The following is a 10,989-nucleotide window of genomic DNA, read 5'->3' as shown; positions in this document are numbered from 1 at the left end:
CCTAAGAGAATGCTGTGGGAAACAGTGTCAAATGCCTTACTAAAGTCAAGGTAGACTACATCCACAGCCTTTCCTTCACCCAACAAGCGAGTCACCTTGTAACAGAACATCAGGTTTGTTAAACAGGACCTGCCCTTCATAAAACATACTTGCATCTGCTTCAGCCCGAGCCCCCCTCCAGAGCTGGGCAAGGAGAATAAGGAAGGTTTGGCAGATCCCTCCTTTCCTGGAGGGCCCGTCCCACAGCAAAGGGCAAATAACTGCAGGGAGGCACCTTCCTCTCTCTCACCCCCATTGTACTGAACCTGTACTCAGCCAAATGCTGCAGCCATTAGTCTCCTTTTGAAAGGAACATGGAAGGTTCACACGCAGCCACGTGCCCCACTCCAGGCCTTCAGCCCCTGCTGCTGGCCTGGGCTGTGTGACAGCATGTGACCCTGCTGGGGGCAGAGGGGACAGTGCTCACCCGAGGAACAGACGGAGGGCGCTGCAACCTCCCAAAAGCACTGATGGTGCTGCAAGGATTTATTTACATATTTTACAGTGACTCAGAACGTGGTAAAGTGCAGTTAAAAGCCCACAGGCTGGGTGAGTCCCAAGGCACAGCGTGTCTCAGGTGGGGGCGGCTGGAGCACTCCTCCTGCCTGCGGTGCAGCAGCTCTCGGGCAGCAGCGCGACATCGAAGCCGTGGCGCAGGTAGCGGCAGATCCCCTCGGCCTGGTGTGGGCTGATGCGGGCGGCGGCGGCCACGGTGCGGGGGCAGCTGCAACAGAACAGAACAGAGCGGGACTCGCCTGCAACTCTTGGGAGTTGGGACAAGGGGGAAATGGTTCCTGCAGAGAGCTGCTGGTGGGCACCTTTGGGGGCTCCTGAGGGCTGTGGGCACACCAGGGAAGAGCAAATGTCACCACAAGGGGAAGGAGAAAGTGGGGCAGGGGAAAGAGGGGGGTCTGTCTCTTCTCTCCAGTAACAAGAGGAATGACAGGACAAGAGGAAAGTGGCTCAAGTTTCACCAGGGGAGGTTTGGATTGGAGCTGATGAAGAACACTATGAGAGACTTGTCAACCCCTGTGCCAGGCTGCCCAGGGAGGTGGGGGAGTCCCCATCCCTGGAGCTGTTGCAGAGCTGTGGAGCTGACAGCCACAGGTTAGTGATGAGCTTGGCAGTGTGAGGGGAGGGGTTGGACTCAAGCAGCCTAAAGGTCTTTTCCAACCAAAATGATTCTAAGTGTCTGTGAAGCAGAGCCCACAGCACTGCCCAGAGCTGCTCAGCTTGAAGAGATCAAAAAATGTGTGAAAAACTGGGCAGGAGTGAGAAGAGCCAGGGAAACTCCGAGGCTGTTCTGTCAGGAACAGAAAGGATCTGCCTCAGCAACAACCCCCACAGGAGGCCCCAGATGAACCAGGAGCAAAGGGAAGGTTGGGCCATGGAGCGCTTGCTGTGCGTCTCTGCTGTTACCTGTTGGCCATCATCTTCACGGAGCTGAAGTGATGGCACATGTTGAGAGCAGCCAGGTAGCTGAGATCAGGAATGCTCAAGTAGAAGTTGAGCATTTCCCGCCTGTGACCCTCCACCTCGGTTGGCACAGTGATGGCAGCATTCTTCCTCTGCTCCACCAGAGCCAGCTCCTTCAGCAACCCTGCAGTTTCCTCTTGGCAGGAGCTGAAAAGGATTCGGACCCCAGCCTGGACCAGGGCTGCGAGCAGACTGTCGTAGTACTGTGTTCGCTGGAGAATGCGCGACGTTTCTCCTGCAGAGTGAAACATGGGGAATGGGTGAGACCCAGGTGCTGGGTCACAGGGGAGGTTGCGTGGGAAGCACTCACAAAGCAAAACGGCTCAAAGATCCCTGGAGGACTCACAACCAGAAACCACAACAAGGGAAAACACCTCAGGGAAAGGGAGCAGAGTTTAGAAATGAACACAAATTGCAAACTGAATGTCATTAGGAAAGAGGATTGGGGAGAGCACAGGGTAAGTGATGGACAACAGGACAACCCAAGCAGAAGAGGTCTGGTAAAGCTCCAGCTGTAAGACTGCACTTGAACACTGTGGAACAGGAGCTGTGGTGGGAAACCCGGCAGCAATATCACTTCTGGGTCTGGGTCCCTCCTTATCTACAGCCCCTGCACAGCTGCATCCCCACTGGCCACTGCTGGCACTGCTGCTGTGCCTCAACTATCAACAAATTACATTGTCACAAAACCAAAGCTGCACCCACAACAATTTGATTTCAGTAGTGGAGCTTTATACCACAGAAGGTCTGTAACTGAACTAGGGCTGTGAGCTCCAGTTCCCCATTCTGCGAAGCAGGTGCAGGCACAAACCTCTCCATTAGTTTCCCCTTTTCTGTTGAAACCTGTGGTGAAGCTGAGGATCTGTGCACACATTAGTGTGGTCACTTAATCACATCTGGGCTAAATTGTGTTTCCCTGCCCCAATAATCAGTGAGCAACACATCCCTCTGGCTCTGGCTGTGTATCTGCTCACCTAATGGCCTTCAGAAGCAAAGCCTGTTTTAATGTTCGGCTGGTGACCTCAGTGGTGCGCTACTCCTACAGACTGAGAGGCAGGGCATCAGTTTCCTTTCTGCCCCGTATTGAGCCTTGAGCAGCATGTCCCCAGCCCCCTGCCTGGGAGCACCTACCTGCTCTAACCCTGTCCCTTTCCACAATCACACAGATCCTCTCGAACATGCTCTGCAGGCGCTGGATCCGCTCGGCCACTTTGCTCCTATTCCCAGAGCTGAGCAACTCGGAGAGGAGCCTCCTCTCCACGGCCATGCGGGTGCTGACGATGTAGTGGCTGCTGCCCAGCGAGCAGACCTGCACCTTCACGCCGTGCGCCGCCTTCAGCGAGGAGATCACCTCCACTCCCGAGCTGATCTCCCTGCTGTCTGCCAAGATGCACAGCGGAGGCTTCTGCTCCCCAGGGGCACCCGAAAGCGGAGCTGTAGCCGCAGGAAGGGGTGTGGAAGCCGAACGAGGTGGAACTGAAGTGCTCCAGCAGCTGCTCTTCAGGGAACTTCCCACCTGCAAATGCTGGAAACCACACGGTATTTCTAAGCGATGGCAGGGACAGAAGGAAGGCCACAGGACAACATGCCAATAAAGTACAGTTTTCAAATAGTGATGCTCAGATACATTTTGTTCCACGTCTTTCTAAACTCCAATTAATAATATCTAAAAAAAAAAAAGGTATTTTTGATATTGCAAAACATGAACGCTTTAAGATTAATGCTTTAATCCCCTATAAACAATCCCCCAGTTAGCTGGGCTAATCATTTAGCAGCTTGAATGAGAAAAGCAGGCAGCCCTCACTAATGAGTTCAACAAAACCTGGATGCTGTAAACAACAGGTCAGGCAGAAAAGTGTAAGATCAGGAATCCAATCTCAGATGGTGGAGGCCCTAATTTAAGACAGAAAACAGGTATTTTATAGCTACAAGGCCAAAGCATTTGTGGATGCCCTCTGCTACTTGAAATGGATCTGTACTCTTCCACGCCTGTTAGGATAGTGTCCAACTCCCAGCTGTTACTTTGTGACTACTAGGATATGCTCCAGGTCATCCTGACAGCAGAAAAGCTGCTTGTAACCAAGAAGGGAGATGCTGTCAAGCAGCACAAGCAGGATGGGCCCATTCCTGCATCACTCTGGCTGCTGCTGTACTACGGAGAGGAAAGTTCTTGTAGTGAGCTGACACCAACCTCAGTGGGAGCCTGGAGATTCTGCTTGCCCACGTCAGAACTGGTGCCAGCCAGGGGAAGGTGTGTGATCCTCCCTTGATGCTCTGGGTGAAAATCCAGCATTTCAGATACCGAAGCTTTCAAGTCGAGAAGCGTCTCCCTTTTACCCTCCACACACTGATGAGCACTGGTTTGCCCAGTAAGTTTTTTGTGCTGTGCAGAAGAGACTGAAGGCAACGACTTGGGTAACTTTGCATTTCCCTGTTCCACCCTGAGACAGTCTGTTTCTATGGGCTTCTCGTTGCTGACACCTGTTTCTTCCCCACTGGAATCGCTGAGGACAATAATTCGGGATGGTTTCTTCTTCTGCCCTGGGACAGAGCAGTTCTCCACCCCAGCCTGCTGGATCTTCCTCCTGCGGCGGGTGAGGTATTGTTTCCTCCCACTGCTAAAACTGTCAGTGTTTAGGAGGTCAAAGTTAACGCACACTTCCTCCTCGCTGGACTCGCTTTTATTGCAAGTTTCCTCTTCCTCCTCTCCAACACAGAAACTGTCTTCTGCATAAGACTGGTCCTGCTCAGGAACCTGCAGGGGATAAAAAACCAAAGCCAGTAAGTTTTGAACCATGGCAGTGATTTTGCCCCTCCTCTCCAGAGCCACTGCTCCCAGGGCTGAACCCCACAGAGCTGGGCCTGGTATGCACTTGGGCTGTGCTCAGGCTCCCCATTCAGCACCACAAAGCTCTTAATGGGAATATTAACTGTAGGATGCCAACACAAAAGTCACTCCCCAGTGCTGCCATCACCCCCCTGGAGTTACAGGCAGTGGCATCTCCTTTGGGCAGGGGGAAGGGCTCTGAACTGCCTCTGCACACTCAGGACATGTTGTGGCTTTGCTCCGCCACATGTGTGACAAGCTCAGCAGCACAGGCACAAGCTGGCTGGCAGAAGCACTTCATGGAGCCTTTGCATTTCAGCAACACTGCCTCAGAAGAAATGCCAATAGAACTGACATCATAAGCCAAGGCTGCTTGGACATACTCTCCTGTGCATCTTTCTCATCTGCTCATGAACAGTCAGTGAGCACAACATGGATTTCTATGTGTTTAAAAAGTAATGTTTTCTCCTTTTGATGAAATACAGATCTCTACTCTGCAAAGTTGATGTAAAAACCAGGAATAAACAGGAAAAGAAAATAGGGAAGGGAAGTCAGGGCAGGGAGGGAAATAGGGAACCATCCTGAGTTTTTTCAAGTCTATGGTTTCTTTGGTCACTGTGACATAACAAGGGGAAATGAAGTAAGGAAAAAAACAACATACACGTGGTTTATGTGATGTGATGTATTAAAACAGAACCCAGCAGACAGGTTCAAGTCTGTCTGCCTGAAGGGTCCTACACTTCCAAGTAGGATTAGAAGCTAAAGGTGGTGACACAGTCAGCATTTCATGAGGACAGCTGCCACTCCCCCTGTACCTGGGAGAAAATGGCTGCGGCGTTGAACTCACGAGGAACCATCCTGTATCTAGTGCCAAGAGCTGGGCTACGCACAGACTTCAGGTAAACTCCCTCCATCTCACAGTCTGAATGAAAATAAGAAGATACAAGAGAATCCACTATTATTAGGGATGGAATTTTTAATTCACTGTTGTTGCATGGTATTTTCTGTACTAAGTCATTCCCCCATAGTTCCCCAAATCCCTGTATTTCCCAAGAGTTTGCAATTCTCCAGATATCCTTGGAAATCGCAAGGTAAAGCCCTAGGTCTGCCCAATTTGCTGTCATGAAAGCTGCCATGTAGAAGGGTGCTCAGAGCAAAAAGAAGGGCAACACTAACCACAGGAAACCCCCATCACTCCCTTTTCTGTGCTGCAAGTCTCACCCAAAACAGACACAACTGACTTCACAGGCTGTATGAGAAAGGGATGTGTTTACTGAAGCCCACATAGGATATTACAGAGAACAACTCACAATTTCAGTGGAAGAGGAAAATTCTGAGCAACATCTGGGAATCTTAAATGGTAGTAAGAGGATTCTGTCATGCAACCATCCCAGGGAAAGGCTGGGTTCACAAGCACAGGGGTAAGTAAAGCATCTCAGCCAAAAAACAGCATTATGTACTCATCTCTGTCAGTGACAGCACTGTAATTTTACCTACTGTTATTTCACACCATATTTTAGAGTTCTCTGTAACAGAAGAGCTGAAAGACTCCAAAATTTCTAAGTGAAAGGGAAAACTGTGTTTCTGTTCAGGCACCTCAGTGATGGGGGAGGCTGATGCTGAGCCAGAGGCCACCTGCTGCCCTGCCATCCTCAAGGAGCTGCCCAAAGCTACTGCAGGTAGAGATTCCAGTGAGGGACTTGCTACAGGGGAAACCCATGTGAATCAATACAGACAAGGTACAAACTGATAGTGCAGGAGGTTCCTGTTACCAGCTAACACATTAGCTGACCAAATGGCCATCCCTATCATATACCACTTGCTAAGCAACACCCCTTATCTTAAAACCATAACCAAAGCTCCTCACTCACCATTTAACACTTGGGTGACCTCTGTGTCATCATTCAGGAACTGAGCAAGTGAAGGGGTCAGCTCATCCTCTGCATCATCGCTCTCATCAGATGAAACCTCACCCGCATCTTGCTGGGACAGCTCAGCTTCTTCATCTAAAAACTGCCTTCCTGCATTCTAAAAGGGAAAAAATCCCAGACAAAACTTTAGCTACAAGTTGGCTCCCAATTACCTAACGTTATCTCTGAGATCTCTGACTAAATTAATTCATGACTTCAGCACACCACCTGCTTAGATGATCAGAGATATTAGGGTTCTGGCTTTGCAAAGAGGATCCATCACAGGGAAAGGTGAGGGCAAGGACACAAAGAACACAGCACAAACATCTGCCCCACCAGCAAAGAGGATGGAGCTGGTGTCCCTTTCAAAGCCCTGGCCAGAGGTAACCGCAGTGTGTAGCACTGTTTGCACCTCCACTAGTTACCAGGCAGAGTTCACTAACAGACTGCAGCTCAGCTCCAAAAATATCAGGTTATTTTTTAACTCATAAATCTACCTTTACTCTTTCTTTTTCCCTTTCAAAAATCTGGTTTGATTTTGAAGTGTTGGATTACTCTGAACCCAAATCCACCAGAAGCTTTAGGTACAGACCACACTGGTTTGCCCTTTTCTGTTTAGGACACAGGATTATTGGTTTCATGAATCCATCAGACAATAAAGCTGAGTATTGAAAAAATGCTCATCTTTCAGGGAAGAGGAAGCACTTCACAAGTGAACTGCACTCCAGGAGACAGGAAACAAACTTTGGTACTGAATTCCATCAAAAACAGAACATGGAATGTTCACAAGAATGCAGAGAGAACCAAAGCAAATGAATTCAGGAAAGTATTTTGTCAGAGTTACTTTCTCTGAAGCTATTCTTTTCCTCATGTAATTTCAGCAATAAAGTACCAAAGCAAAATGTGAAGGAACAAAAACCCCAAACATTATACATTCCAATCACTGCAAAAGAATGGTTTGATTGCCTTCAGCATACTATGAATAGAAAGAATAAAGCTGGACCTTTCAGTTTAGTCCCCAGAAGACCAGCGCATCTTGTGCCACACTCAGCTGCATCTCTGATTTCCAGATTTTCCTAAGTCTTTTCATTATTTTGCTACACCAATTATTAACCCTGAACAACAGGCATTATTTAGTTCCTCTTCTAGAACAGTTGTGGAGGTCACTTGTTTACAGGAAAGAACTCTCAATGCTGGTGACGATTAGTCTTAATCCTTTTTACTTGTGAAGGACTACGGAGAGGACAAAAACCCTGCAGCATGAAAACCACTGTGACACTAGAACCCAAAAGCCCAGAGTCTGGCCACGCTTGGGAAACAATACTTTTCTAGGTTCTTCAATTATTTAGTGGCTATTTTGGTCCTCTTGGACTTCTCTCAGCCTCTGTTAATGTATCTGCAGATCTTTGCTGTGCTTACAGCTCCATTACCTGTACTTCTGACAGAGCACCCTAACTGCTGCTCAGAATTATGTTCATGTCTTGGCTCTGGAATTCCCACACATTCATCACTCTGATGTTTAGGTAAAATTATACATGAAGGCAGAGTAGAATTTCATACGTTTACACACTCTCTTTCCATGAACCTTTTTGGTTTCACACACACAAAAAATGCTTAAACAAAATTTAAACATGAATTTTTCATCTACCTCATACTTTGGGTTCCAGAACATAACACAGGGAAGTCTCCATATTGAAGATTATCTTTCAAACATTAAAAATATGCAACATAATAATGTGCCTTGAAGCCCTGATTACAGTGATTTTGGCCTAGTGGAACCACATCCCACATTAAAAAGCTTTTCAATGTACTGTGAATATGTGGTTCTGGCCCTGCATCCATTTCTGAGGCAGTGGCAGACTAAAGTATAAAACAGAAAGTTAAGATTTCAGCTTTGGGGTTGAGGGACCATTGCTGTCTTCAGATGTTCAAAGCTGGCACCACTAGAGTAGGTTGTAAATTCATATGATCAAATATCCTAATGGTGCAAGTGCTAGCCAGAAGGCTGAGATGCCTGAGTCTGACTAAACCTTTGAGTATCTTCCACTTGGCACTGTCAATTGCTCTTTTGCTTCAGAACATTCTTAGGCAAGGCCCAGTGGATTCCTCTGAAGGTCAGGCTATGGATGTGAGGTTCAAGATCTATATCCAGTGTTTAAAGATCTCACCTCAAATGGTTGCAATAAACGTGTGTGAAACATCTATAGCCTCAACCCTCCTAAGCAATGTCTTAAAAACCAACAGCTGCCCAGCTGCATGCCTACTGTAACATAATTGTATCATGAGATCCTACAAAGGCCATAAAACAGGGAGAAGTTCCCTTTTTTGGGCCACAAACCTCACGCAAGCCCCAGAATCATTGACTCAATTTCTATCTGAGGTATGTGAAACCAGGGCTCAACATTTCTGGCATTTTCACATGGCTTTTAAATTCAAATGTGTTGAGTTTTAAATTGTTCCTTTTAAATTCAAATATAAGACAAATTAGCAAATACTTGCAGTTCATTCTTGCAGTTTGAACAGAAAGTAGAACCTGACTAAGTCTCTTTCTGTCTTTTTTTCTAGTTTTGTTTGGTAACATGGTGCTGCTCCTGTCCCAAGAAGCATTCTTCTGAATGAGGTTCCACAGTACTGCAAATGTGCATTTATGTACATTCACATGACAAATAGGACACATCTGCATTGCAACTTCAGTGCAAACTGCTCCAAATATGACAATGACACGTACCTTGTGCCCAAAACTGCTCTTGACCTTCTGGTGTTTTGTCCTTTTGTGCTGGTTTTTGCTGGGGGCGGCTGAGCTGCTGCCTGTGATCCTTCTGGAGCTCTTATGAAAATCCAGGCTGTCATCACTGGACATGTCTGACTAGAGAGGCATTTCCCAGATACTTCAGTAAATAAGACTAAAGCAAGCAATGTCTAAATTCCACAGTCACCCCACAGTCATCTGGGTGTTTAAGCAACACCTTATTTTTTTGTGATTGATTTGCTACGGCAAGATAATGCAGCAATGCTCCTTTCCAAACACAAAAGGGACAGAAAAACATGGGTTTTGCCAAGAAAAAGTAGGTCAAATGTGGCAAGGTTTGGGGTGTTTTGATTCAAAGCTTTGTGACAGAAAGGTTATTTTACTGCCTTCCAGAAAGGGAATGTCTCAGCTCTCCTGCCTATATTTCACTGCCAAACAACCACCACAGAGTCATCTTTGGAGACCTCAGCAAAGAACTGAAAGAAGGAAAGCAACTACATTCTAATACGTCTTAGTTCAGACAGCATCAAATATTTGTAATAAGAACTTGCCTACTGACTGGAGAAAGAGCAGATGTTTAAATACACACTCCCTACATGAGTTTGCATTGTTTTCTGCTGTCTTGCCAAAGCACTTACTGACCACGTTAAGTGGGTGCCGGCGCTTCCTGATGGCCCGGATGGGAGACTCGAAATCACTATCCTGCAGAACCTGTGCACACAGAAATCAACACAATTGCAGAGAGGGTGGTTGGTTTGGTGTTTCATTTGCCATTTTGCAATTTTTTGGGTTTATGTTTTAATCTCTTTATCAGACTCACATCAGGAGACTTCAAAACGTTGGGTTTTTTCCTGTTTTTTCTCGGGCAGACGACCTCCTCTTCACTCTCGCTGCTGGTTCCTACAGAAAAAGTAGTAAACAACATTCACAAGAAAATGTGTTGCTCACAATACAGTATTTCTATAACTGAGCAATCAAAATCTGTCTCCCTTTTTGAAGTACCTACAAAGGAGATTACTTATTGATCTGCGTGGCAAATGTTGTTCTCTTTAGCCTTGTTAATCAAAATAAATAATCTCCAGCTGAGATGTACAATAAATCCTACTTCCCTGGAGAGTCTGAGTGGAAGTGATTATCCCAGGCAGCATAGATACATAAAAAGGGAGGTGAAAAACGAAACTAAGAGAAACCCTTAAAAGCTGAGTTAGAGTTGCACTTCTGGAAGCATTCTGTAACATGCAACCCTTTTGGAGCACTGAAACAAAACCAGAACTCATGTAAGTTGGAAGTTCTCCTTCTGGGTCCTTTTCAAACAACTGCAGCTTTTTTGCTTCTTACAAAGGACTGCCTTTATGAACCACAAGATCTTCCCTCACCTGCTGCCTGACAAAGCTCCAAGCCTGACAGAGACCCTGGGCTCTGTGCAGTAGATGTGTTGCTGTCTGTTCTGACACCCTTCCACCCCTGACAGGCTCAGCACCAGCTGCAGCTATGGCGATCTGGCCCATTTTCACCTCTGATTTTGAGGGAGTGTGGCAGCATGAGGTAGGAGGAGAGCTGGTTCTTACTTAAATCCCTCAACAGTCTGAAGTTCTTTAAGGAAAAACACAAAATCCTCAAACATTTTACTTCCAAAATAACCTACTTAAATATCAATTACTATCATTGCAACAACACAGTCTGTGAGGCTTTCAAGGCCCAACTAGGCAACGCCCTTACCAACCTGATCCAGGTTCAGTATCACCCCTGCAATTCTGAAATTGCTATTTGTTTCTTTCTGTAGTCTTGTTTCTGGGTTTTTTTGGGTGGGGTTTTTAAAGCTGTTTTTTATTAAACAGATTATAATTTTTGAATTCAGTAAAAGAACCCATCAGTTTGAAGGTGTGATGATTCAGGAAGGTCACATTTGACAAGCAATCACCTTCAGCAAATATGACAAGTATCAGACAAATTCAAAGAGAAGAGGAAAAAAAAAGATGCTTTCACCA

General features: G+C 46.6%; 1 protein-coding gene across 5 annotated transcripts in view; it reads right to left on the bottom strand.

Moving 5' to 3' along the window:
* Positions 1-454: 454 nt before the first annotated feature.
* The window catches only part of FANCM (FA complementation group M), a 70,733-nt gene continuing 60,198 nt past the window's right edge, over positions 455-10,989 (bottom strand). The window contains exons 15-23 of one of the 5 annotated variants that reach the window (XM_061998633.1): positions 9,822-9,901; positions 9,644-9,712; positions 8,981-9,118; positions 6,214-6,370; positions 5,158-5,264; positions 3,707-4,270; positions 2,647-3,040; positions 1,459-1,750; positions 455-763 (exon numbers count right to left, since the gene is read on the bottom strand). In XM_061998633.1, coding sequence (XP_061854617.1) covers positions 613-763; positions 1,459-1,750; positions 2,647-3,040; positions 3,707-4,270; positions 5,158-5,264; positions 6,214-6,370; positions 8,981-9,118; positions 9,644-9,712; positions 9,822-9,901 — 1,952 coding nt within the window. In that variant the 3' untranslated portion in view covers positions 455-612. The other 4 variants (XM_061998634.1, XM_061998635.1, XM_061998637.1 and 1 more) reach the window with 4 other exon arrangements.

This window comes from Colius striatus, chromosome 6, assembly GCF_028858725.1.
Source record: "Colius striatus isolate bColStr4 chromosome 6, bColStr4.1.hap1, whole genome shotgun sequence".
In the NCBI taxonomy this organism is placed as follows: domain Eukaryota; kingdom Metazoa; phylum Chordata; class Aves; order Coliiformes; family Coliidae; genus Colius; species Colius striatus.
This window is presented reverse-complemented; position numbering and strand designations above follow the sequence as displayed.